At 37.9% G+C, this 26,122-nt stretch overlaps 2 protein-coding genes across 3 annotated transcripts; one reads left to right on the top strand and one right to left on the bottom strand.

Annotated features, from left to right (window-relative positions):
- Positions 1-36: 36 nt before the first annotated feature.
- Positions 37-18,145, top strand: LOC127421073 (endoplasmic reticulum mannosyl-oligosaccharide 1,2-alpha-mannosidase-like). Of its 2 annotated transcripts, none has more exons than XM_051663824.1 (14): positions 37-181; positions 1,338-1,482; positions 4,486-4,594; positions 4,674-4,771; positions 4,914-5,056; positions 5,220-5,311; positions 5,740-5,919; positions 6,471-6,619; positions 6,863-7,051; positions 7,694-7,884; positions 9,005-9,125; positions 9,420-9,614; positions 9,692-9,823; positions 15,260-18,145. In XM_051663824.1, exons 2-14 carry the CDS (start codon positions 1,384-1,386, stop codon positions 15,464-15,466), a joined length of 1,905 nt encoding a protein of 634 aa, XP_051519784.1. In that variant the 5' UTR covers positions 37-181; positions 1,338-1,383; the 3' UTR covers positions 15,467-18,145. The 2 variants fall into 2 exon arrangements, with proteins under 2 accessions (XP_051519784.1, XP_051519774.1); XM_051663814.1 differs by having other exon boundaries at positions 37-287.
- On the bottom strand, positions 18,045-25,735 carry LOC127421085 (dipeptidyl peptidase 2-like). The gene is made up of 13 exons (XM_051663836.1): positions 25,467-25,735; positions 25,142-25,286; positions 24,910-25,049; positions 24,626-24,789; positions 21,612-21,747; positions 20,989-21,070; positions 20,728-20,894; positions 20,318-20,378; positions 20,040-20,158; positions 19,501-19,657; positions 19,278-19,342; positions 18,385-18,455; positions 18,045-18,239 (listed from the first exon to the last, which is right to left on the bottom strand). The coding sequence occupies exons 1-13, from the start codon at positions 25,539-25,541 to the stop codon at positions 18,137-18,139; spliced, it is 1,485 nt and encodes a 494-aa protein (XP_051519796.1). The 5' UTR covers positions 25,542-25,735; the 3' UTR covers positions 18,045-18,136.
- Positions 25,736-26,122: the final 387 nt, after the last annotated feature.

Genomic DNA, 26,122 nt, shown 5'->3' with positions numbered 1-26,122 from the left:
GGTGAACTGTCCCTTTAAGCCACCACTCACCGCCTCCCTCCCTACTGTTGGCTGGGTGTTCATCGGCAGGAAATCACTTGACACATCTGCAGCCAAAATTGCTAAAGTATGCTACATTTAATCCTTCCGTTTGAGAACTTGTTGTTTGAAGAGTCGTGTTTTGGCGCAGAGCATGAGTCGGGTGAGTTTTCTGTAAGGACGAATGATCGTTGGTGAGCTGTAGGCCCTTCAGTGATGCCTCGGACAGCCGTGAGCCGATCAGAGCTCAGCTACACACAGATGAAGAGGTGCATAAGTTATATTCGCGTTTTCAGTACAGTAGCTATGTGCCAAGCTGCTGCCAACGCATCTAGTGTCAAGTCTGACTAGCTTGAGGGCTCGCTGTTTACCACATGGTGCTGTGACTGTAAACATAAGGGAACGTTTACACCAAACGTGTTTTTGCGTCCGTCCTCACCGTTTTTCAATTGTTTTACTATGTAAACATGCTCTAGGCGGCCGTCGTTTCCTGTGGCGCCGCGTCTCGCTGTTTTGTAGTGATGGGTCGTTCATGAACGATTCAACGAATCTTTTATGTGACTCAGAAGAACGAGTAGTCTCAGAGTGATTCGTTCATTTTGTGTTGGCCGCGCATGTTCATTGCGCAACCTCCGTTCGTTTGTTAATTGGAAACCGCATAGGCACTGTACAGGAAACAGAAATGATTAGTTCACCTCTCGAGTCGTTCGTTCTTTTGTCACGTGACAGCCGTATACGCTATGCAGTGACAAAAGAACGAAGGACTCGGACAAGAAGATTCCAGAGGTGAACTAATCTTTCTGTTTCTCATCATTTGTCCTTGGCTGCATTATTAATTTTTCCTTGTTGGGACTATAATCAAAGTTTGCGTAAGTAGACGTGTTGGGGGGGGGGGGGATTTGGCTATTGAAAATGTAACATTTTAATTTAATTCTTCTCAAATGAACGAAATGAATTGAATAAAGATTCGATCATTTTGCTGAACGAGACTCAAAGATTCAAGTCAGTAAAATGATCCGATCTTCCCATCACAATTTTTCAGCGTCTCGCGCAGGAGCGCCACTTTTTAAGACGCCGTTTCAAGTTAAAAAGAACTTCCAACTGTGAAAAACGCGCCTCAGGAGACCAACGTTCTCTTCTATTCTTCTAGCTTTTTTTAGCGCAAGAACGCGTTCGGTCTGAACGCCCTTCCTTGGCAGCATATCTAAACATCATAAACAACCCAGAAATGCTGTGCCTTGGTAGGAAGATTACAGTGTTTTGAGCCAAAGCCTGTGTTTGTTTCTCTCTCTCTCTCTCTGTCTCTGGTGTACACACAGATCTTGACGCTGAGTTTATGAGCTTCTGGAGAGAAAGAAGGGCATCATGCTTCCACCATCAAGAAGGGATTTTGTATCTCTGACTCTGAGTGAATGTGGCAGCTACACAAACGTCAGGCAGTGGCGGCAGCAGTCCTGCTGGAGGGTGGGTTTAATATTCAACACATTTATTTACATTATTTTGCGTTTGAGTAGCTTGTAGGACTGCTCTATAAGCTTTGTAGCTGCTATATTTGTCATCTACTGGCATCAGAAATAAAAATAAGGTTCAGAGGTTTCAGTCAACATGTTCAGTCAAGATTCATGCAGTATTAACTGTAATAATTTTCCACCTTTTCCCCGCCCCTTGGAATTATGTGGGCTGTTTGTGTTATATTAAAACTTACCTTTATAAAGTTACATTTGAATGACCATAGTATGATTGGCTGACCTTTTCACATGTGAAATGAATGAGTAACACCCCTTATTTACTGTATGATTTGCTGGTTCACTGTGGGTTCTTCATACACTGCCTGGCCAAAAAACAAAACAAAAAAAGTCGCCATTTGGATTTAAATAAGCTGATACTTAAGATCCCGTTATTGGATCATTATTGCAGTGATTAATATGTTTCAGCTGGCAACAGTTCTTTTAACCCTAACTGATGCAGTGTGTAGCTTCTCTCTTAAACAACCAAGTCGGAAGACGTATCCCGTGGTCATGGAAAAGATGTGACTGTGTTTCAGAGGGGCTAATTATTGACCTGCATCAAGTTAAACTAAGGAGATTGCTGAAATCACTGGAATTGGGTTAAGAACTGCCCAACGCATTATTAAAACCCGGAAGGATAGTGGTGAACTGTCAGCTATGCGGAAGAAATGTGGTCGGAAAAAAATCTTGAATGATCGTGATCGGAGATCACTAACATGCATGAAGTCGCATTGTAAAAAATCGACAGTAGAACTCACGTCTATGTTTAATACTGAAAGTAAGAGCAATTCCACACACAATGCGACAAAAACTTACAGGATTGGGACTAAACAGCTGTGTGGCCATGGAAAAAACGACTTCAATTTGCTAAGGAGCATGAAGATTGGACTGTGGAGCACTGGAAAAATGTCATGTGGTCTGATGAATCCAGATTTACCCTATTCCAAAGCGATGGGCGCATCAGGGTAAGAAGGGAAGCGTGTGAAGCGCTGCACCCGTCATGCATAGTGCCCACTGTACAAGCCTCTGGAGGCAGTGTTATGATATGGGGTTGCTTCATTTGGTCAGGTCTAGGCTCAGCAATGTTATGCGATAATAAAATGAAGTCAGCTGACTACCTGAATGTACTGAATAACCAGGTTATCCCATCTATGGATGTTTTTCTTCCCTGACGGCACGGGCATATTCCAGGATGACAATGCCAACATTCATTGGGCTCAAATTGTGAAAGAGTGGTTCAGGGAGCATGAGGAAACATTTTCACACATGAATTGGCCACCACAGAGTCCTGATCTTAACCCCATTGAAAGTTTTTGGGATGTGCTGGAGAAGATGTGCTAAGCACCCTCAAATGAACCTTAGAGCAACCTCATTTACAGACCAGGGCAAACTACTGCCCGCGGGTCGATTTATCATGAATGTTTTATTAGATCTTTCACCTATCGCGCATCCACAAGCTTTTAATATGCTCAGGGTTGCCAGATAATAGATGCAACACCCCAATCAGAGATTTAAACATGCACAAATAGGAAATATTTATGTCATACTTAATTTATGCAATCTGGCAACCATGCATGCGAGTGCTTGCGCTTTCTCCTCTTCTTTAGTGCTCATTTTTCAGTAGTGCAATATTCTGCTCAAAGTGTGATGCAATCACTCTGTGTCCATTTGTGAGGCTGCATGTGCTGTTTAGTGCCAAGTCTGTGAGTAAACCCTTTCAGTGATGAACTTTAGTAAAATCCCAATAGATCTTCACTTTATTCACACAAGGAGGGGACACAGGAGCAAAACCAAGAGAGAGAGGAAAATGTTTGTTCTGTGTGTTATTTGTGAAATGCTGAAGTCACACACACCTGTATGTGAATGTTACTCTGATTAATCATTTATCAGTGTCATGCAGCCTGTTTTATTCAGTGGTGTGCTGAATGGGGTGCCAAACAAACATTGACGAGACCCACATCATGACCCATGAGCGTGTAAATGGGTTGATAATGTTTTGAGAATAAAACAGCTTTATGTGGCAAACGTTAAGCCTTTAGAATCTTTAATTTCAGAATATTTTATTTTACTATTAAACCAGACTCCTGATGTAGAGTATTAAATTGTATAATGAATTACCACTGCTTTGAAGAATGGTAAAATAAACAATTAATAATTGTATTCAGCCTTTATTCAGTTTTACTAACACATGATAGAAAAGTAGCAGCAAAACTTCAAGCAATCGCAGAATGGTCCCATCAGTATACACTTCAGAAAATTGTGCATCATTCATTGAGTGCATGTCTGGGCTTAAAAGATATAACAATGCAGAAATTTGTATCTTCTCTGTTCCATGTTCTACTTAACAGCTGATATGGCCCCTGAACCAAAATAATTGCACACCTCTGCTCAATTGAATATGTAAGACTAATACTGTAAATTGGCAAGCAGATTTTCTTGAATACCAGCAAACACACAAAAATCCTTGCATTTTGTGAATGCACAAAATGCTGCATCAAAACTTTTAAACGTGTATGATTTTGCAAATCATTATGTCCTAATCTGCTGGTGCAACATTTTGCTGTCATTTTCAGCGACAGATCATGTGGAAAAAAAACAAAGCAATAAATGTTTTGTACATTTAAAAAAACTGTTATTTATGTTGTTTTAGTAGCATTTAAACATTATTTAATCTATTAAAAAAATGTGTAATTACGATACATCTCCACTTTATACAGAGCACCCCCACTATTTTCAGAAGCACCCTCAGTGATTTTGATCTGGAACCGTGCCTAGTGTTTTGTCCTCAAAGTTTGTGTCTACATACATAGTACATGAAACTCCTATTTAAAAAGAGAAAACAAAGCCCTGTTTGTCCAGTAAAGTACCTCTTTTATAAAATAAAATGCATTGGTAATGTTTGATTGGGAGGATGTGATGAAGTTATGACTGTACTAATCACCTTAGCTTTTGTTTCCAGAAATGGAAACAGCTGTCCAGATTGCAGCGCAGCCTGATCTTGTTTACACTGATGCTTCTGTTGGTTTGTGGCATATCCACATATCCCACTCTTATAGTACATTGGAGAGGTGAGCCATTATCATTTAACCTAATATGTCTATTTGATTGTAGAGCTATTGAAACATTTTCTGTGCTCATGTTTCTCAGATGGCGCAGTAGGGGGGAATGGGGACGTTGGAAAACAGCCATTTGTTGTAGACCTGAAAAATGAGTACAGGCCCTTTCTTCCCATACTGCCCTCTGAGGTTAGTGTGACCCATTTGTTTCTTGCTTGCCGTTTTGGACAGCCTCATTTGATTAGTAACCTGGTATCTCAAGGTTACAGGCAATGCTTTGTGCTGGATTTTGCATTTTTTGGCTGTTGTGACTCGTGCGTGTCTTTCTCAGAAAAAGGGTAGGCGTGGACCACCCTCCTTGAAGAACCGTTTGCAAAGCAAATCAAATGTGTCGGGGTTGTTGGGAGATGGAAATGATGGACCAGACCTGAAGAATGTAGCAAAAGGATCAGAAGGAGTGAATGCAGTTATAAGGTTAGATTTGTTTTTGTCTGCTGGACTAAAATGCTGATAGTATACCGGTTTTGTCTACATTGCAAGGATGAGCTTGATTATTAAAAGAGTAGATCTAGAACAATATATTCCTATGGAAGGTTTGTATCGTTTTTTGTTTTGTTGTTTCTTTCATTTTTTTTAGTTGGGGTGGAGCTGTGATAGAAGAAGAACAGGGGTCTGACACTGACACCAAGGAGAAAGAAAACCAAGAAGTCCCATCTTTATTAGCACTTGGTTTGTTTCTCTTTCAACTACATACAATTATATTTGTTTTGAACAGGAAGAAAGACAGTTGCCAAATTTATTAAAGGAATAGTTTGAAACTGATCATCATTTACTGTCCTACATGTTATACCAAACCCATTTTACTTTATTTCTTCCATGAAGCACAAAAAGTGATGTTAGGCAGAATGTCAGTCTGAGTCACCATTCACTTACATTGCATGGAAAAATGTTTTTGATGGAAGAAAGAAACTCACGTGGGTTTGGAACAACATGAGAAGGATAAATAATGTCAGAACTAAAATTTTGGGAGAAACTGTCCTTTTTAATACTAGGTCAATGTAAACATCAGCTTCCATGTAGCTGATTTCCCTAACCCGTTTGTTTCTTTTTCTGAATTGCACTGAAGCAGCTGTTTCCTCTGTTTCTGTTGGTTTCAGCTGACAGCAGGCTGGAGGCTGTGAGAGAAGCATTTAGACACGCCTGGAAGGGCTACAAGGATTTTGCCTGGGGTCACGATGAGCTCAAACCCATCTCTAAATCTTATGGAGAGTGGTTTGGACTTGGGCTAACCCTAATTGATGCTCTGGACACTATGTGGATCTTGGGTCTAAAAGAGGGTAATTTAGTTCAGTTGAGAAAAAAATATGGAAGCCCACACAGGCCAAGCATTATTATTTTTTTAGTTTGTAGTTTTCCTGAGATCATAAGTTATTCTTATGAAAATAAAAATGTTGGTCTCATTTATTAGGCAAAATATGTAGGACTGCAATGTGGAATTTTTGCCCCACTAGAAGAAGTCCAAACAGGTAGCCCCTCAAACCAGACATTCTGTTTGTTGTTGCTAGTGGCGCAGAAATTATACACTGCAGCTATAAATACTATACGACATAAATTTAGTATTTAACAAATATCATTTGTAAAAATGCAACAGAAATGGGAAAAAAAGAATAGAAAAAAGGTCATTATACTGAGAAAACAAGACCGAAGAAAAATACGTATGTCCTCTGTGGGCTTTTGTACAAAAAGTACCTCCCATCTTTTAACAAACAGCCAATTCTCGAGAGCATTGTTTTTTGTTTTTTTTGTTGATGATGCTGATGGTTTATCACTGAAGCTGTTGACTATGTTTATAGTGCTGCTTATATGTATGCAAATGTTGTTGACAAAGAGTTTGCAGAGGCCAGGAAGTGGGTGGCCAAAGAACTCTCCTTCAATAAAAGCGTGGATGTTAATCTGTTTGAGAGCACCATTCGTATCCTGGGTGGCCTGCTGAGCACTTATCATCTGACTGGAGACTCTGTGTTCCTGGATAAAGCTGTGAGTAAGAAGGAGAGCATGATGGATGGAGTGAAACAGAGAGATGGAGGAGAAAAGAAGGGAGAAAGCTTGATGCTGTTACTCAGTCTTGCCTCCTCATCATCTGCTGCTTGAACTATCATTCACAAACTTATTCATCTCTTCGTCTTAGTCAAGCATTAGCATGCTGAAGAAAGAGAGCTTCTCTTTCTCCTGTTACTATGTTCTGTTGATTTGATGATGGTTTTTTATCTAATTTTTCAGACTGATATTGGCTCCAGACTGATGCCTGCCTTCAAAACACCCTCTAAAATCCCTTACTCTGATGTGAACATTGGGAAGGGGACCGCTCATCCTCCGCGGTGGACTTCAGACAGCACTGTAGCTGAAGTCACCAGCATTCAGATGGAGTTCAGAGAGCTCAGTCGGCTCACAGGAGATCCTCAATACCAGGTCAATACTGTGACCTCTTATTTTTCACCGTTAAATCGAGCATTCAAGAAGAAATAAAAATTCTGCCATTATTTGCTCATGTCATTCCAAACCTGTATGACATTCTGTCCTCTGGAATCTGGACACTCTGTTATCCTGATTAATCTTTGAAATGAACATAAATGAGGACAGAGGCTATCAAGCTCTAAAAATACAAAATTGGCCAATGTGATTTGGTTGGTATATTCCAAGTCTTCTGAAGCCATACAGTAGTGATTGTGTGAGGGACATACAGTAATTTAAGTTGTTATTCACAGAAAATCTTGACATCTGCCCCGGCGGATTTAACGTTCGTGAGTGAAGTTGTGATGTCGGATTTGTGATGAATCGCTCTCGTGTCTCATTCACTTTGATTTTGTGGAAAGTATGTGACCAAGATTTTCTTTAAAAAACAAAATCACCTTTTGTGCTATACGGAAGAAAGTCACACAGGTGTGGTACAACATAAGGGTAAATGATGACTATTTTAATTTTGTGGTGAGCTATTCTTATAAGACAAAATTTGTAGAAAGAATCTTTGACATTTGGCCTGAAACTCATTTACGTGATTGTTTTCTCATTAGAACAGATGGTTCATTTTCTTCCATGTCTTTCTTTCTCCAGCTGGCAGTGATGGAGGTGATGGAGCAGATCCATAAATTGGATGGGAAACAAGATGGTTTAGTGCCTATGTTTATCAATACCAATAATGGGCAGTTCACCCACCAGGGCATCTACACGTTGGGGGCCAGGGCTGACAGCTACTATGAATACCTGCTGAAGCAATGGATTCAGGGAGGCAAGAAAGAGAAAGTGTGAGTAAAGTCTGTGTATGTCTCTTCATCTTTTGCCATTAGGTTTATACTTCTGTAATGTCTGTTTGAATAGTTGCATGGCAGTTTTATACTTGAGTACTTTTACGACCTGAAAAGACACATCACACATCACAAGAAGAACTGTTCCCAAATGTTGCTTCAACCGGTGACTTGGACTTTTATGTCTTAATGTCTTGTGTCAGCATTGCCATAGAGATACCAGTGGCTAAGCACTGGCAAAATTGTCCTCCTAATACAGACTACTTTGTTATGGCATGAATGAAAGCATAAAGCAACTCATTCTACAAATACACTGAATTTTATTATTGAACTGTCTTATCATTTACTCACACTAATGCCATCCCAGATGTGAATGACTGTCTGTCTTCTGCTGAACACAAAGCTTTTTTGAAGAGTATCTCTGCTCTGTAGACCCATATAATGCAGGCGAATGGTGGCCTGAACTTTGAAGGTCCAAAAAGCACATAACGACTCTGTCTTCTGAAGTAATAGGATGGGTGTGGGTGAGAAACCGATCCATATTTAAGTCCTTTTTTCCAATAGGTGGCGAAATGCATTAAGAATGCAAATCGCTTAAAACAAAAGTAGAACTCTTAGGACAGAAGAGCACTTAGGAGGGCTGCTTGAAAGTGGAGATATATAGACTTAAATATTGATCCGTTTTTCAACCACACTTATATCACTTCTGAAGACATGGATTTAACCACTGGAGTCGTATGGATTACTTTTATGCCTGCCTTCATATGTTTTCTGGCCACCATTCACTTGCTTTGAATGGACCAACAGATCTAACTCTGTGCTCTGACCCCAGCTTAGCTGGGATATGTGAAAAAAAGAATTTCACTGTATATGTGCAAAATGTATAATGTGTGACAAAAATAAAGGCTTCTAGATCTGAGAAATTCCTCTAAAAATCTTAATTTGCAAAAGAAAGTAAATCAAATGCTTGTGTTTGCAGGGGAACAGACACAGTCAATGGAGCTTAACATAGACTAATAGCACACAGTATTTTCCCTACAATATAAGTCCAGCATTCTGTCCTGCTGAACTACAGATAAATGTGGGGTTCAAAGTTTTGTTTGTGTTCCATTGTGTTCAGATTATTGGAGGACTATCTGCAGGCTGTGGAAGGGGTGAAGAAAAACTTGCTGAAGAAGTCCGTTCCTCTAGGACTCACATTTGTAGGAGAGCTATCCCATGGATACTTCAGTGCCAAGATGGTATGTTTGCCTATTTGCAAAGATTCAAAGGTCCTCAATTTCAGTCAAATATGTTGTGTTTAATGTAGTTAACCCCCTAACACTACTAAATAGCTAACTGTAGGGTTATCATGGTCATGGATAGAAATATCAGGGAATTTTACAATTATGATTGTCAGGCCTGAAAAATTAATACTCAGCTTTATTAAAAAGAATTCTGCTCTGTTAATCACAAATGACTGGAAAAGTCATGGAAATTCATTGGTCAAAAAGTATAGGAACCCTTTCATTTATTTACAATCTATCTTTTGTTAGGACCACTTGGTGTGTTTCCTGCCTGGCACGCTGGCACTTGGAGCACACCACGGTCTTCCTGCTGATCACATGGAGCTGGCACAACAGCTGATGGAGACCTGCTACCAGATGTATGCCCAGATGGAGACAGGCCTTAGTCCAGAGATAGCTCACTTCAACATGCATGAAGGCAGCAAACAGGATGTAGATGTAAAGGTGAGCTTGCAGCTTTAAACAGGTACTTGTTTAATGACGAAATTAAATGGCCTTTGTGATTGTGTGATGTCTTACAGATTGCAGACAGGCACAACCTTCTGAGGCCAGAGACTGTGGAGAGCCTCTTCTACTTGTACAGGTTTACCAAGGATAAGAAGTACCAGCAGTGGGGCTGGGAGATCTTGCAGAACTTCAATAAATACACAAGGGTATGTGGGAGAGATAATATGGTTCCTGTCTAACCTTGAGGGGTTTTCTAGAACATGGAGCAAGAATAGAGAGTGGAAAATGTCTCGTGCTGCGTCCTAGTTTACAAACTAAGTAGTATGCAAGATTAGAACTGGTGTGGTCCAAATCATAGCATGTTAAAAATTGTATGCCAAAAGTGCCTAGATGGTGTCCTATTTTCAGTGTACCTTTGAAATGTGTGCATCTGTGCATGCCTTCCAGCTAATATCGCTCAAAACTCGTTATTCAATGGAAGAGGAGATCAAAGATGGATGTTTTAATTCAAACTTTTCAGTTGTTCAGAATTGGTATTTAATGCATTTTAATGTATAAACTTAAAGTAATAATTGAATGTTAATGAATTTAGCTAGAAGCCAAGTATAAATGTAAACCGTACACGACAAGGATAATACTCCTAATACTCACTCCTGTCATAACTTAAAATGCACAGGGAAATGCAAACATGCAGTAATTAAATAATACTGAAATAATTAAATAACATAACAACAAGTGATGCACTGAAATAAAAATCCTTGTCCGATATCGAAAATGGAATGGAAAAAGTGGGCCGAAAACCGAAAATGAATATTTTATATTAGACTTTGTTTGGTATAATTGAACAAATTCTAAAAGTTATTAGGGGTACACTGAAACCACTTTGCTACACATTTAATTATAAAATAGAGTAGACAGAGAAGAATTACATAAAAAAATTGTAGCCTATTAAGAAAACCTTTAATGTTAACTACTCTACTGGATAATGCAGCAGAAAAATGAATAGTAATGAAATCCAATGAAAATCTTCAATGATCTTCCATTTCTGATGGCCCTTTTTTCCCCCTACATTGTATGTGCACTTGGAATGTGGAATGGATTCTTTAGTGGATCTCTTTTGTGTTCATTTTAGTTTTGATAGGATATCACATTACTTGGTCAATTTTAAATATTCTTGTAATTTAATAATAGTAATACAGTTTTATTATACAATAAAAACATTTCAGTCATAATTTCTCAACTTTAAAACCCTCTGGCTTTTATTTTGGTGGAACATTCCAGGAAGAACTTTGAGCTGAGCTAAAAACAGTAGCGCTTTACGAGCCGTGCAAATACTTGCTATGAGTCAGTGAATGAGCTTTGCTCTGTTGTTGACAGAGTGCTGCGCATGCAGACTGTATAATTACTTTTTAAACGCATCCTTTGCGATTCACAAAACTATTTATTGCATGGCTTGAAGAGACTTTCAATATAATGCACGAGTCATATGGACTACTTTAATGGTTCCTTTATGCTTTAATGTCATATTGCAGCTTAACAGTAATGACATGACACGCAATACCAGAGCACTGGAAAACACGCTTTATTAATGTGCTTATGACTAGGAGAGAAATCACTTCACTTCACATTAATGTGGAATGTAAACAATGCTTGTTTCTGTTACCGGATTTTAAAGTAAAAATCTTCAAAAAAAAAGTTCAAATGTTCAGCCAAGATTTTCTTCTTTTTTTTTTTTTTTGCAAATTTTGATGGCTGAAATTTCGGTGCATCCCTAGCAACATGTCTTAGCACTCTTAATCTTTTATTTACCAATGTTTTGCTACATATTTGCTTCTTAAATGATGAACTTCCATAATACAAAAACCACAAATGGCTTGACTTCAGTTTAATGTCCCATCTGTGTTTCATTCATGAAAGAAATATCCATTAATGAGCAGTTTACTGATAAACAGAGCATGTCTGTTTGTTGTTGTTTTTTTAACAGACGCCATTGCGCTTTTTGTTCTTGTGTGGCTTGTCTTCACAGTTATTGCTGTGACTTTGCTATAACCATAGTCAAACATTTTTTATCATAAGTCTCAAAACAAGTTTTTATTTTTAATGCTGATATTAGATAGAATATCTTGAATTTGCAGAATCTGTCTTTTTGAACTAATCTTTTAAGTGAGAATCGTTCTCATTCACCTCCATACATTGACTCAAATTTCTTGTTCACTGACATCTCTCCCTTTCAAAGCCGATGAGCTCTAGTTTGACCCACTGAACGAATACACCCCTTTACTCAACTAGTAGTCCTTATGAAACAGTTAGATCTTCTTGTCATGAACTTTTGGCTGATCCAGATGCAAAACTAAAGGATATAGAGCGTTTGCAGTGAAGGCCCTATGATTATAGAACAGCCTGCCCTGGGATATTGGATCTGTTGAATCTGTGACTGTTTTTAAGTCTTGTTTAAAAACTCATTTTTATAGACTTGCTTTTATTAATATGTGAATGTGTTGTGTTTTACTGCGTGTTGCTTTTAATACTAAACTCGGCGAAAAAAAGAAACGTCCTCTCACTATCAACTGCTTTTATTTTCAGCAAACTTAACATGTGTAAATATTTGTATGAACATAAAAAGTTTCAACAACTAAGACATAAACTGAACAAGTTTCACAGACATGTGACTAATAGAAATGGAATAATGTGTCCCTGAACAAAGTAACAGTCAGTATCTGGTGTGGCTACCAGCTGCATTAAGTACTGCAGTGCATCTCCTCCTCATGGACTGCACCAGATTTGCCAATTCTTGCTGTGAGATGTTACCCCACTCTTCCACCAAGGCACTTGCAAGTTCCCGGACATTTCTGGGGGGAATGGCCCTAGCCCTCACCCTCCGATCCAACAGGTCCCAGACGTGCTCAATGGGATTGAGATCCGGACACTTTGCTGGCCATGGCAGAACACTGACATTCTTGTCTTGCAGGAAATCATGCACAGAACGAGCAGTATGGCTGGTGGCATTGTCATGCTGGAGGGTCATGCCAGGATGAGCCTGCAGGAAGGGTACCACATGAGGGAGGAGGATGTCTTCCCTGTAATGCACAGCATTGAGATTGCCTGCAATGACAACAAGCTCAGTCCGATGTTGCTGTGACACACCGCCCCAGACCATGACGGACCCTCCACCTCCAAATCTATCCCACTCCAGAGTACAGGCCTCGGTGTAACGCTCATTCCTTCGATAAACGCGAGTCCGACCATCACCCCTGGTGAGACAAAACCACGACTCGTCAGTGAAGGGCACCTTTTGCCAGTCCTGTCTGGTCCAGCGAAGGTGGGTTTGTGCCCATAGGCAACATTGTTGCCGGTGATGTCTGGTAAGGACCTGCCTTACAACAGGCCTACAAACACTCAGTCCAGCCTCTCCCAGCCTATTGCGGACAGTTTGAGCACTGATGGAGGGATTGTGTGTTCCTGGTGTAACTCGGGCAGTTGTTGTTGCCATCCTGTACCTGTCCCGCAGGTGTGAGATTTGAATGTACTGATCCTGTGCAGGTGTTGTTACGCATGGTCTGCCACTGCGAAGATGGTCAGCTGTACTTCCTGTCTCCCTGTAGCGCTGTCTTAGGCATCTCACAGTATGGACATTGCAATTTATTGCCCTGGCCACATCTGCAGTCCTCATGCCTCCATGCAGCATGCCTAAGGCATGTTCACGCAGATGAGCAGGGACCCTGGGCATCTTTCTTTTGGTGTTTTTCAAAGTCAGTAGAAAGGTCTTTTTAGTGTCCTAAGTTTTGTGACCATAATTGCCTACCATCTGTAAGCTGTTAGTATCTTAACCGTTCCACGGGTGCATGTTCATTAACTGTTTATGGTTCATTGAACAAGCATGGAAAACATTGTTTAAACCCTTTACAATAAAGATCTGTAAAGTTATTTGGATTTTTACAAAATTATCTTTAAAATACAGTGCCCTGAAAAAGGGCCCTTTCTTTTTTTGCTGAGTTTGTGAATATTTTGGGTTTTACTGTGTGAGTTTTTACGTTTTGTGAAGCATCTTGTGCTTAATCGCTAAAAGGTACTAATAGTAATAAAATTATTATTATAGTCTGTAAACTCATTTGTGAACAAAATGAATCACTGTCATCTCGTTCATAAACAAGGACCTGCTGACACACTGAACGAGAGGGAAGTCCTTCGTTCAGTCGGCAATCTCATTTAACAGGCCGGATGACTTATGAATAAAAGTGAGTGAAGACCACACATTACAATGACAAAAGGATAAAAAGTCATGCTCGGAAGTTCACAGTATGATAAGCTTTGTTGTCATTTGTGGGGAAACGCTTATGATACTTAAACATTCTGCTGTGCAGAGTCTTTTTGAATAGTTCCGGATGTAAATGACTCCGTACTTTTTGTTCAATGAAGATTACTCGTTCAAAACGTAAAAGACTTTCTGTTTGGAGCCTGGGTAGCTCAGTGAGTAAAGACGCTGACTACCACCCCTGGAGTCGCGAGTTCGAATCCCAGGGTGTGCTGAGTGACTCTAGCCAGGACTCCTAAGCATCCAAATTGGCCTGGTTGCAAGGGAGGGTAGAGTCACATGGGGTAACCTCCTCGTGGTCGCTATAATGTGGTTCTCGCTCTCGGTGGGGCGCGTGGTGAGTTGTGTGTGGATGCCGTGGAGAATAGCGTGAAGCCTTCACACGCGCTATGTCTCTGCAGTAACGCGCTCAACAAGCCACGTGTTAAGATGCGGTCTCAGACGTGGAGGCAACTCAGATTCATCCTCCGCCACCAGGATTGAGGCGAGTCACTACACCACCATGAGGACTTGGAGCGCATTGGGAATTGGGCATTCCAAATTGGGGAGAAAAGGGGAGAAAATCTATAATAGAACATTTTTTTTTATTATTATTATTTTTTTATTTAAAATTTAAAATCTATTCGTGCAAAGGCGTTTTTTTGCAAAGATTGTCAATGAATGAATCATTGAATGAATCTGAACAAATCTTTTTGGTGAACCAATTCAAAAGACTGAAGTCACTGATGAATCAAAATCCCCACCACTAATTTGCAGTAGGATCGGCAGACCTCTGGCGTAGCACCTCCTGTTGTACCAGCATGAATACTCTGACAACAATATTCACATTGCTTTTGGTGTGTATGTACAATTGTTTGCAATTCCTCTCACTTCTTTGCATCGTATTTAGTGTGAAATTGCCTTTTTACTATTTGTTTAGAAGGATGTACTTTCCCATCACCAGCAAAGTGGTTACCTTTAGTAGTTTAAAAAATAAAATTGAGGTGCATCTACTGTGGAGGGAGTTTTATCCTCTGAAAGTTATAGTATGTCTACAGCATTCTTGTTTGGAGGGGGGTAATGAGATCCCTACAGTACCTCAATATTGTCTACACCCGCTCTAAGTAAAACCTTGGGTCTTTGTCTGGACCTGACTTTGGTATCATTGGTTCAATATTGACTTGCATGTCTCAGCTGTTGCCACTTGTCTTCTCATGTTCGCTTGGTTTATAAAAACATTGCCTCGCTCCATTTCCAAATTTGCTTACAGTGTCTCTCTCTGCATTTTTCAACTTCACATGCTAACAAACGACTCTCAGGTAGTAACTCATCAGTTGTCCCCTCCCCACAGGTTTCCACTGGAGGTTATACATCAATAAACAACGTTCGTGACCCAGCCTATCCCAGTCCCCGAGACAAAATGGAGAGCTTCTTCCTGGGTGAGACGCTCAAATACTTCTATTTGCTGTTTTCAGATGACCCCAGCCTTATGAACCTAGACAAATATGTCTTCAACACTGAGGCCCATCCCCTGCCAGTATGGCCACAAACGGAGTAATGGACCCATAAGCTCACACACCTAACCAAACACACCTCTCAGGGCCGTGAAAAACTCAAAGAATACTCTATTCTTTTGATATCCAAACTGCCATCTTTTTTTCTACACTAGGAACAAGCCTCTTTTCATAATTGTAAGACCCATGAAGAAAATCAATATGTAAATGTGGATGTCTACTTTTTGAATATAGAGTGAATTAGTGGTCTGTTGTATGTTTCTATTAATAGATTTTCTGATTTTGACTAGATTTATGCTTTAAAGGGATGGTTCCTAAAATAAAGTAAAATTAAAATTACTCATAATTTACTCAACCTCTTGTTGGTCCATACCCATATTACTTTCTTTCATTCATGGAACACAAAAGGAAATGTTAGACATGATGTTAGCCTCAGTCACCATTCACTTTCATTGCATCTTTTTTCCATTACAATGAAAGTGAATGGTGACTGAGGCTAAAATCCTGCCTAACATCTCATTTTGTGTTCTACAAAATAAAGTAAGTCATATGGTATTGGAACTGTATGGTGAGTAAATGACAGGATTTTCCTTTTAAGAATCATAAAACCAATATTTTCAGTGACCAAAATACACACAGTGTCAGCTATGTTGCCGGAATCACATTGCCTGATTATAAGGCACAGATCTGCAGGTGAGATGATTACTGTGCAGGGATGATCTCTGCATGAGAAGTACAAATGATGCTTTCGCTCAGCTGGGATGGTGAATTCGCCCACTTAATCGGTGTGTGCAGTTTGCAGTCTCTCAGCCCACACACACAGAAAAAAAAACTTTAATACTGTGAAACCTTATGGGGACTGCAAGCACTTTATGGTGCGTTTAGGATTTTAATATACATGTATTTTTTAATGAAAGAACTGCTGCTTTTTTTTTCTTTTTTTTTTCTTCATGGTGTTTGGGAAGGGCATTTACAGGGTCTTTCATAAGTTTTTGCTGTTTTGCTTTTTACATTTTCCTCGAGTCAAAGCTGTTTTCCAGAACATATGATTATCTACAAAAGCATTTAGCACATATATAATTATCAGACGGCATTCAGAATTCCCAAGTGGAAATAATTTTAACTTGTGATCCAACAAATCAGGCCCATACAAGGGGGAAACATGTATTGTATATTCCTTAATCATAAGTGTTTTATCATTTTTAATTTCTCTTTTGTTTCTGAGCCTAAAACCCCAACCTTGCTGTGAAGGATTTTACTGTCATTCCTGTCAATAGAGAAAATGTAGGTCTCAAATTAGTTGTTTGTGAGGGTTTTTAAGCTTTTTTTTATTAAATAGGCAAATATCTACTTTTGATCCTTATGTTTTCTAGTGGGTGGTTGTTTGAAGCCATATTATTATCCCAGGTTTTTATTTAGTTTGATCCAATGTTATTTGAATGGTTTTTGTTTTGTGGCAGAACTCGAAATTCTTTAATGGAGTGTTAATCAAGCACAATGTTATTTAAAGAGTCGATGTTATGACTGATGTACTTATTTCATTCTTTCAGGGGAACCTTTATCAGATGCGATTGTCAGTAGTATTTTCGTATATTTCAACATATGTATGTCTTTTTTTTTTTTTTAGGGATTTTATATTCATATGGCGGTTTTATTTTTTTTTATTGAAACTAGGTTTGTTGGAACTTGTTTCTATAAAATTCCAAATATTTTCTAATGGGCTAAAAAGTGGAATGTTTAAGTTATTCATTCTTTTCTGCTGCTTGTGGATCAGTTTATGTGGCTCAGAGCTTAAATTTTGTGCTAGGATGTCTTAAGGTTACTGATAGCAGGTTAAGCAACCATTTTTGTTTTAAACAAAGAATACACTTATTACTGTCTGTATCATGATCACAGATGTAGTATGTGCATTGTATTTGAAAAGCAGTTTTGTTTCACTGTGCTGAATATTTTACTCATTTTAGCCAGCCAGAGATTTGTGTAGGCAGTGTGTGTACTACAGCCTTTGCTGATATTCAAAAAGGGCTGAGCATTGATTAACCAGTGTCGTTCTGTGGTGACGTGTTCTATTCCATGTGTGCCTTTGAAGATACAGAGCAATGATGAGAAGTGTCCATTTCAATCTCATGCCTGTTGTGAAGCAATTCACAGTTTTGCTTCATGTGAATAAAATACTTTTGTGATGAATTATAATAGAGTCTGTAAGGGTTAAATAAACATTTGTTATCAATATGATTTTATTATTTTTTTATTTTTTTTTTTTGTATCTTTCATGTGAGAAATTGAACAAAGCTAGACTGAAATGAGATTGTGTATCCAATTTCAAATGAAGGGCTTTTCATGACACTCTCAGTAGTGTAAATCATCATCTGCCTCTTGCATAGACAAATCAACATGGTTCTCAATACACCAAAGATGTGCCAAGAATTTCAAGAAATAGTCTGTAATGGGAGTGACAACCCTAAGGAAAATAATGTGGTACAGTGGTGCATATTATTCTTAATGAAGGATTTAGTCTCTAAAGAATGAACGTAGTTGACTGTAAAAAAAAAAAAAAAAAAAAAAAAAGATATATATATATATTTGACATTTAATGTACAATAATTCAACAATTCTGGAATCTTTTTAATGTCCATGTATTTTCTGTGGAAAATTGATTTATTCTATATTTGACAAGTTTACAAAGATTAAAATAAATTGTAAATAAAAGTAACTCATGATGACTTCTTCCTTGCGTCCTTCACCCATTGAGCAATGATTTCAGCCTCCTTCTTGCGAGCAGAGATAACTGACTCAGGATCAGCTGGGTTTGACTCCCTGGGGGGAAAATTTTTTTTTAAACTGCTTTAGAAATAGATGAAGCATTGTTAGACGACCAAGCCAAAAATTCAATCTGCCTTTTTCTCTAACACAGTTTTGGCCCAACTCATAATTTACTCTGAAAGTTCCTGAAAGCTTGTACCTTAAATCCAGATGATGTGCTCCCTCTGGTATGTTGACTGCAATCAGTGATGGACTGAGTGACTTTCTGATCTACAGTCAAAAAAATAAATCCATCAGCACTTCACTGCATCTCTGCACCACTCGTGTCACAGATTTGGCAAATAAGCTGGCAGATAGGTTTTCAAACAGGTTTCTCAAACACTGCCGTTTGCCATTGGTCAGAAAACAAGATGTGGCCATCCCAAACTCATGCCATTGGTTGAGCCAATATTGCTGTGTCAGGCGGGTTGGGTTACTCAAACAAACACAGTAATGTTTTGCACTTTACGCCACAGCGTTTACACTTTTTGAGAAAATCAACCTACAAATGGCTTAATTATACTGTAGTTGTCACGGCATATTAAGCTGGGATAGGAGAAAGTATTTACAGTGGGGCACTTAAAATGGAAGTGAATGGGGCAAATTTTTGGAAGTTCTAAAAGCAGAAATGTGAAGCTTATAATTTTATGAAAGCACTTACATTAATTCTTCTGTTAAAACTCATGTATTATTTGAACTGTAAAGTTGTTTAAATCGACATTTTTGACTATAACTTTACACAGAAAGGTTAGTAAACGATTTTATCACTCTAAAATCATGTTAACGCATATTGTTTATGTCTTGTGGCTATACTTTTGAAACAGTGAGTATTTTAACATTTACGGTTGGCCCCATTCACTTCCACTGTAAGTGACTCACTGTGACTTCGATTTTTGCTTTTTTTAAAGAAAAGGAGGGGCAAGTCAAAATTATTTTTTGTGGTAATCAATATTATGCCACAAATGCTGTCCACTGAGCTTAATTTGTACTGAACCCAGAATATTCCTTTAAATTTAAATAGAAATGTTTAAAATTATATTTAATGTGTCTTACCCCTCCATTAGCCCAAGGATCAAGGTCACCATTGGAAAATATAATATTGCTTGCAGTGGAGAGATCTGAAAAGAGAAAACACAAATGCATGAGACATCTATCTCACGATGGACAATGGAAAGCCAATAAATATTAAAAGGATCAAAGGCAAGTTGCATAATTATGTTAAAAATAGTTTTTTAAGAATCCTGGCCAAGTCTGGACACTGGTTGCTATAAATTACCATTCCCCCAGTACTGGGTCTTGAGCCAGCCTGGACGTGGCACCACTCGCCATCTCTTCGAGCAGTACTGCTCTCTCTGCTGCTCCGTGAATTTCATAGGTGGGAACATGTCTGTCACATTGTTGCTCTCATAACACAGCTCAATCTCTGTGCAAGCCTGAAACACAAATCAACATTTATTATATACATGATGACAAGAGGGAGGATAATCTATTCAGATTAGTATGTAATCCAATTTTTAAGGTTAAACATTCGATTCTTTTAAAGCAGATTTATTTTGCATTGCTATCCTGGTACTTATTAACTGAATCTGAAAACAAGGTCTGTGATTAAATTACATTAACAATATGACCTAATCATTGATCATGATTAATATTACTCTGACAACTTGCACCATGTACTACAATCTTTATAATACAATACTTAGTTTGAGGTCATCTAATCTGATTAGACAAGCTGAGTTCCAAGAGTTCTGATATTTAGTATAACAGTACTGCATGTGTGATAATTCAGAGTTAAATTAGTACTAATCTACATACCTGGTAATCCCATGCATAGCTGTTAAAACCAAGGCCACAGCCGGTGGGGTCAGCACACTCCACATAGAGACTGTAGAGGTCATAGCATGCGAGTGTTCCAGTGGAGTTATATAAAATGCCTGTAGGGAGGCACACACACACGTTATACACTAAATCGAATTATTATGCTTCAGAGTAATGACAAAACCTGTTTAATGAATAACAGTGTGTTGTGCCTCTTTATGACCAGAAGGCTAAAAAAATCCAATTTACATTTGTTCAAAGCTGCTTTCATTTACCAACAGTATCTCTGAGTGCTGTCATAAGATCAGTGCCGTTCAGCATAGTTTCACACGCCACCTGTGGAAGTAAAAATATTTCAGTTTATGAAACTAATACGATCACACCTGTTCCATTCAACTTGTAGAGCACCATAAAAATAAGCAATTTCAAATGGGGCCAGGTGCAGTGGAATGGTTCCATTCACTTGAAGCATATGAGAAATATTTGAATAACACCATTAGGTTCTGCATTATATTTGGTCCCATTGAAACCTTTCAGTAGCCTGTGTAAAAGCCTCTGGTGATGTCATTAGCTATAGTATAATGACAGGCTTTTACTTTGTGTGCTATTTCATTTCCAGTTGGTGGCGGTATGATTCTAAGTGATTGAGTTAACTGTAAATTCAAACTAGTGACAAGTGGATTGCCTTCACAGGGAAGGCTGGCATGCTGCCCATGAATTGAGTGCTGTAAGGATAGTCCAACATGGCCATCATGGTGAAAGCGTTGCGCAGTAGACCGTTCAGCTGGTGAATGTCCTTTGAGGTGGAAGGAGTTTTACACAGGGAGAAGGCAGACTGGATGCGTCCGTAGTCTAAGAAGATTAATGACCATAAAACAGAGAGTGAAATGAGTTGTAGTAAAGAAAACAGTAGGAGCTTTTAGAGTCCAAAAAAAAGGATAAATACCTTCTTGTTGTGCCAAAGTGTTTAGCTTCGAGAAAGCTCCCTTTACTGCATCTCTGCAGGCAGGGCTAACCATCTCAAAATCCTAAATAAACAGAGAACACATCAATCTTACACCTCAAGTAAAAAATCATATACAATTAAGAAACGTTATTTATTCATTATAAGACCACGTTTTGGGGAGTTAGGTGTCTTAATGTAAAAAATGAAAGATGCACTCAGTAATTTATGTTTAACTCCTAAATACATTAATTGTAATTTTGCAATATATGTAGGAAATCACGACCACACACATTTAAATGAAGACTCCAGTCATTTCAGTAAACTTATAAAAGCTGTTTTATTCTACATGGAGAGGGTCCGCACATGGGGGCTGCCATGTTAGAATCACATGACCAGCCGAATACTACTCCCTTAATCTCAGTAACCGTCCTTTTATTTGACACTTTCACTCAATGATTAAAGTAATCATGACTGACTGTGAATACTAAATTTCTACAATGGCATCTGAAACTGAAAATTATTGATTTTATATTATGCTACATTCAAGCTGCTAGGTATCAGTGTAAGTCCAAGATGACACAAAGACAAAAGTTACTGAGTGCACCTTTAAATATTGAACTCACTGCTGTTACATCCTGGAAGAACTGTCTAGAGTCTCCTAGTCCTGCTGTGGACAGGATGGGAGCACTAGCAGCTAATGCTCCAGCCACAATATTTGGATACCTGATTCTCATGTAAACGCTCAACATTCCTCCATAGCTGAAAAACAGACAAGGACATAAAGAGAGAAACATTTGGATACGTGGTGACTAAAAACATCAAATTCAAATGTTTAATAAATAATAATGTGTGAAATTACACACTTCACCTTTAATTAAAGGAAATGTCCACCTGAAAAATGAAAATTCTTTCATCATTTAGTCACCCTCGTGATGTTCCAAACCTTACCACAAAACTTATGTGACCTATTTGAATTCTATTTTTATTTTTATCTTTAAACACTATAGAGGAAATCAAACATCTCAAACGGCAAGAAAGCCCAACATTCTAACCTCCACTGACGAGGAAAACAGCATCACTGTGTCATGGACCAAAAATAGAGTTTTTAAACGAAACATCATCACCCTTACTAAAATTCTGTTCAAATGATGTTAGATATTAGGAAACAAAACGGCCATGTTTGCCTTCAGATATTTATATATTCTCTATAGAGATGACTTAAATCATTAAGAGCCTATAAGTGTTTTTTTTTTTCTTATCTATTATTTCCTTTGTTGCATTGCAAGGCCCTGGGTGTCTTGAGGAATGTTCATAATAATAATAATACTAGTCAACAACATATCAGACAAAACTGTGGCATAATGTGAAATTTAGCATTATGGTAAGGCTGATTTAACCCTGCACAACAAGATACATACTCTTTAGTTTGTTATAGGGGGTATGAGAAAGAGTTTCTCATCTTCTTATCATTTATCATAGTTGGGTCTTTTTTGAGTATGCGGGTCACATGACTTGGTTCAAACTTTCTGTGATTGTTAATTCAGACTGACCTCAAATCAACATGGAAATAGAATACAAACATTGAAATATTGAAACAATGCTTGATTACCTAAAAATGTACAAACATCTGGTTGTATCAAGCGTAAAAAAAGGCACAATCCTTAAGGACTGCAAATAAAATCACTAAATCTCACCATTTGCCCAAAATCGAGGCTACGGCTTCAGTTATTGGAGTTATGGAAATAAAGCATCACAAAAAAAGCACAATTCCCACAGAAGTTTGGAACCAATGAACATGGTTCAGGACATTCTGACTTTGTGATAATTAATTATATATTAATATGACTTTTCTTCAGTAAAAAACAAAACAATAAAACTACTAATATTAATCATGAACATTTTCTTAAGATGTTGTTCATGCTGTTATTTAGCACATTATGAATTGTTTGTATCCCTTGAGATACAAATGATTGAGGGAAGAAAAAGGGTTAATCCACAATATTACACATACACATTTATTACACTTACATATGTCATACATGCAACCTTAAAACTAAACTTTCTCAGTTTTGTTACACAGAGTGCTGGATAGTAACAGATTACATATAATATGGATTACATAATCAGATCACAAAAATCAAGTACTTGTATTTGGATTAAATTACATTTTAAAATATTCATATTCTGACTACAGTTACTTTTTTATGGATTACATGATTACATATTAAGAAGGCTACGGCATTAAATTGTTAATAAGGATTTAATTTTAAATTTTAAATTTAAGAATAAACATTATTTTTCTGAACTCAATATCAGCAGTTTATTTCAATTTTATCATCAAAATTGTGTTTAAATTAATTAAAAGTTTAATCAAATGAAAATATAATTTTCAACATGAAATTTTATTATTTTTATTATTTTAGCACTCTGCCTGCTGTCATCTGCTACAGAGTATGTGATGCTCATAATAGTGTTTTCCGTGTATGAGTCAAGGATCTCTTAAAGATATGAGCAGTTTGTGTCTCTATGCCTGCACAACACCTGCTCTACACATTCACAAGCACTCTATCTATTTATTTTATTAAATCACAGCTTTTGCTGTTACATAATCTCACTAGGACATGACATGATTTTAATCTGTGCACTGACTATTTACTTAATGACATTCATAAATCAGATGGTATCGGTTTTTGGTATTGGAGCATTTTTACGAGTACAAGTACACAAGTGCGGTATCGGACCCGATTCCGATACCAGTATCGGTGCATTCCTAGTTAATATGATACAAGTTTATCCTACTCAGATGCATGTAACATCAAATAAAACAAAATTAGGTTGGAAGTAATCCAAAAGTAATCAGATTAGATTACCCAGAAAAAATTTAATCCACAAAATTGCATTTTTTATCATGAAATTTGTAATCAGTATCTGATTACAATTCACAAGTAATCCACCCATCACTGGTTACACACACACACTCTCTCGCTCTCTCACACACACTAACACACACACTTTCTATCTCTCTCTCTCTCTCTCTCTCTCTCTCACACACACACACACACACACACACACACACACACACACACACACATAAGATGTGTTTTAAAATAAGAGGGGAATTCAGAAACTCATAATTTTTTTACCTTAATAGGGCAACATATCCTGGGAGATACAACTCATAAAATCCAAAATATAGCAAATATATCAAAAACTCCTTTGGATATGTTTTACTTAAATTTAGTTAAGATTACTTAAGGGGGGGTGGGGGCGACCTTGTTTTGACTATGTTTGTCAAGTTCTAAATAAAGAGAAAATTAAAAATAGGAAGCAGTTTTCCTTTATTAAGTATTTAATTCACTGACTGGATTATCCAAAAATAGACATTACAATCTGGTTATTTAAAATATAAACCAATTTTTAATGGTTTTCCAAAAAAAAAAAAAAATCTAATTGTGAAATACGATTTTGGTCATATCGCCCACCCCTATTAGGCAGAATTTTAGTTTCAGTCACCATTCACTTACTTTTTTTACAACATGAAAGTGAGTAAATAATAACAGAATTTTCATTTTGGGGTTCACTATGAAGAAAAACAAAAAGGACTATAGTGTTGTTGGCTAATTGAGACAGGTCTCACCTTCCACCAAAGACAATGACGGGGCATGACTGAGCACCCAGTTCCTTTTTCAGCTCTGTAATCATGACTGCATAGTCAGCCAGGGCCTGCTCCACTGTCAACAGCCCCACTTCTGGGATATTAAATGAATCCTTTCCAAATGGTAGAGACTTTCCATAGTACCGCTATGGGAGAATTTATAGCAAAGTTACCATAAGTGAATAGGCGCAACAAAAAAATTAAGATATGACACAGTGCAGATTTCGCCATTGTCATATGATTAAACAGTTAAATGAAAATCTTACATGCTCAGCAAATATCACCAGAGCTTCCTGTACTGCTGCCAGCTCTGTTATAAACCCAGAATTCAGAGCAAAGTCCCATATGTCCCCTTCATTACCAGTGTAGAACAAAATGGGTCCATAGCCTTTTTTCCAGTACTTGTCTAGAAAAAACACACAATGCACTCAGTTTGGATACAATACACAGAGATCTGAAAAAACAATGCGAGTAGCATGACAGTGTGTAGCTTATTACCTGTGATAAGGTAGCGCTGGTCATATGTGCCATTGCCTAGGCTGTTGTAATTGAAGTGGTCTAAAGTTTGTTTGAAATACTTCTCCTTAAAATCAGGTGTGAGGTCATTGTGAGATGGATTGACCTCATTACTTTGCTTTCCCACCTAAAAATGAATCAGAGAATTCCAAAGTAAAGAAATAAACAAGTTAATAACAAGTGAACCAAGAATGTTCTGAGTATTACACTGCATGAAAACAACTACAACAACTACAAATGACAAAACCCTCAAAAATCAATCACTGAGAGCTGCAGATAATAACAAAGTTTTGGCTTTAGAACTTACCGCAGATAAAAGTGTCTCAGTTTTTCCACCGAGGATCAGCAAAATCAGTCCAAAGAAAAGCCACTGTGCAGTCATTTTCACAGAGACCCCACAGGTCAAGTCAGCAATACAGTTGAGTTTGTATCTTCACAAATCTTTTGACTGTCATGTGATCACGTCATGAATCATGTGACTGTATCACTCTCTTCCTGTACTGTTGTTTACGCCAGATATAAGCGATTCATGATGGGTTAAAGGTACATTTTCTTTAAGTTCGCCTTTGCGACGAATGGAGCAACTTCGCAGTTTTACAATAATATAAAAATCTATTTCAAACCAAAAGTCATAAACCATTTAAAAGTAAAAGTCTCAAATCCTCTGCGTGAAATTTGAAATAAGTGACGGTCAATAAACTGAGCAGGAAAAAAACTGAGAACAAACTGATATCTTGGCATTCAGAACCAATTTATACACAGATATTTTCATTTGAATTTAGTAATAGTCAAATGGATAGTGGACATGGAATGCTGAATATAACCCCTACAGTTCAAAATGACTTATATTAAAAACGTGGCCTTTAATCAGAGTAGCTTAAAGGGATAGTTCACCCAAAAATGAAAAGTCTCTCATCATTTTCTCACCCTCATGCTATCCCAGATGTGCAAGACTTTCTTTCT

Source organism: Myxocyprinus asiaticus, chromosome 3 (genome assembly GCF_019703515.2).
Source record: "Myxocyprinus asiaticus isolate MX2 ecotype Aquarium Trade chromosome 3, UBuf_Myxa_2, whole genome shotgun sequence".
Taxonomy (NCBI): Eukaryota; Metazoa; Chordata; class Actinopteri; order Cypriniformes; family Catostomidae; genus Myxocyprinus; species Myxocyprinus asiaticus.
Note: the sequence above shows the minus strand (reverse complement) of the source record. Positions and strands in the feature narration are given on the sequence as shown.

Excerpts from the sequence above, each read along its gene's own strand:
- LOC127421073 (XM_051663824.1), top strand. The coding sequence starts at position 1,384 with ATGCTTCCACCATCAAGAAGGGATTTTGTATCTCTGACTCTGAGTGAA. Across the intron at positions 4,772-4,913 it reads TTCCCATACTGCCCTCTGAG|AAAAAGGGTAGGCGTGGACC; the intron begins GTTAGTGTGACC and ends TGTCTTTCTCAG. Across the intron at positions 9,615-9,691 it reads AACAGGATGTAGATGTAAAG|ATTGCAGACAGGCACAACCT; the intron begins GTGAGCTTGCAG and ends GATGTCTTACAG.
- LOC127421085 (XM_051663836.1), bottom strand. The coding sequence starts at position 25,541 with ATGACTGCACAGTGGCTTTTCTTTGGACTGATTTTGCTGATCCTCGGT. Across the intron at positions 25,050-25,141 it reads CCAGCGCTACCTTATCACAG|ACAAGTACTGGAAAAAAGGC; the intron begins GTAATAAGCTAC and ends TGTTTTTTCTAG. Across the intron at positions 21,748-24,625 it reads GTCATTGTCTTTGGTGGAAG|CTATGGAGGAATGTTGAGCG; the intron begins GTGAGACCTGTC and ends TCTGTTTTTCAG.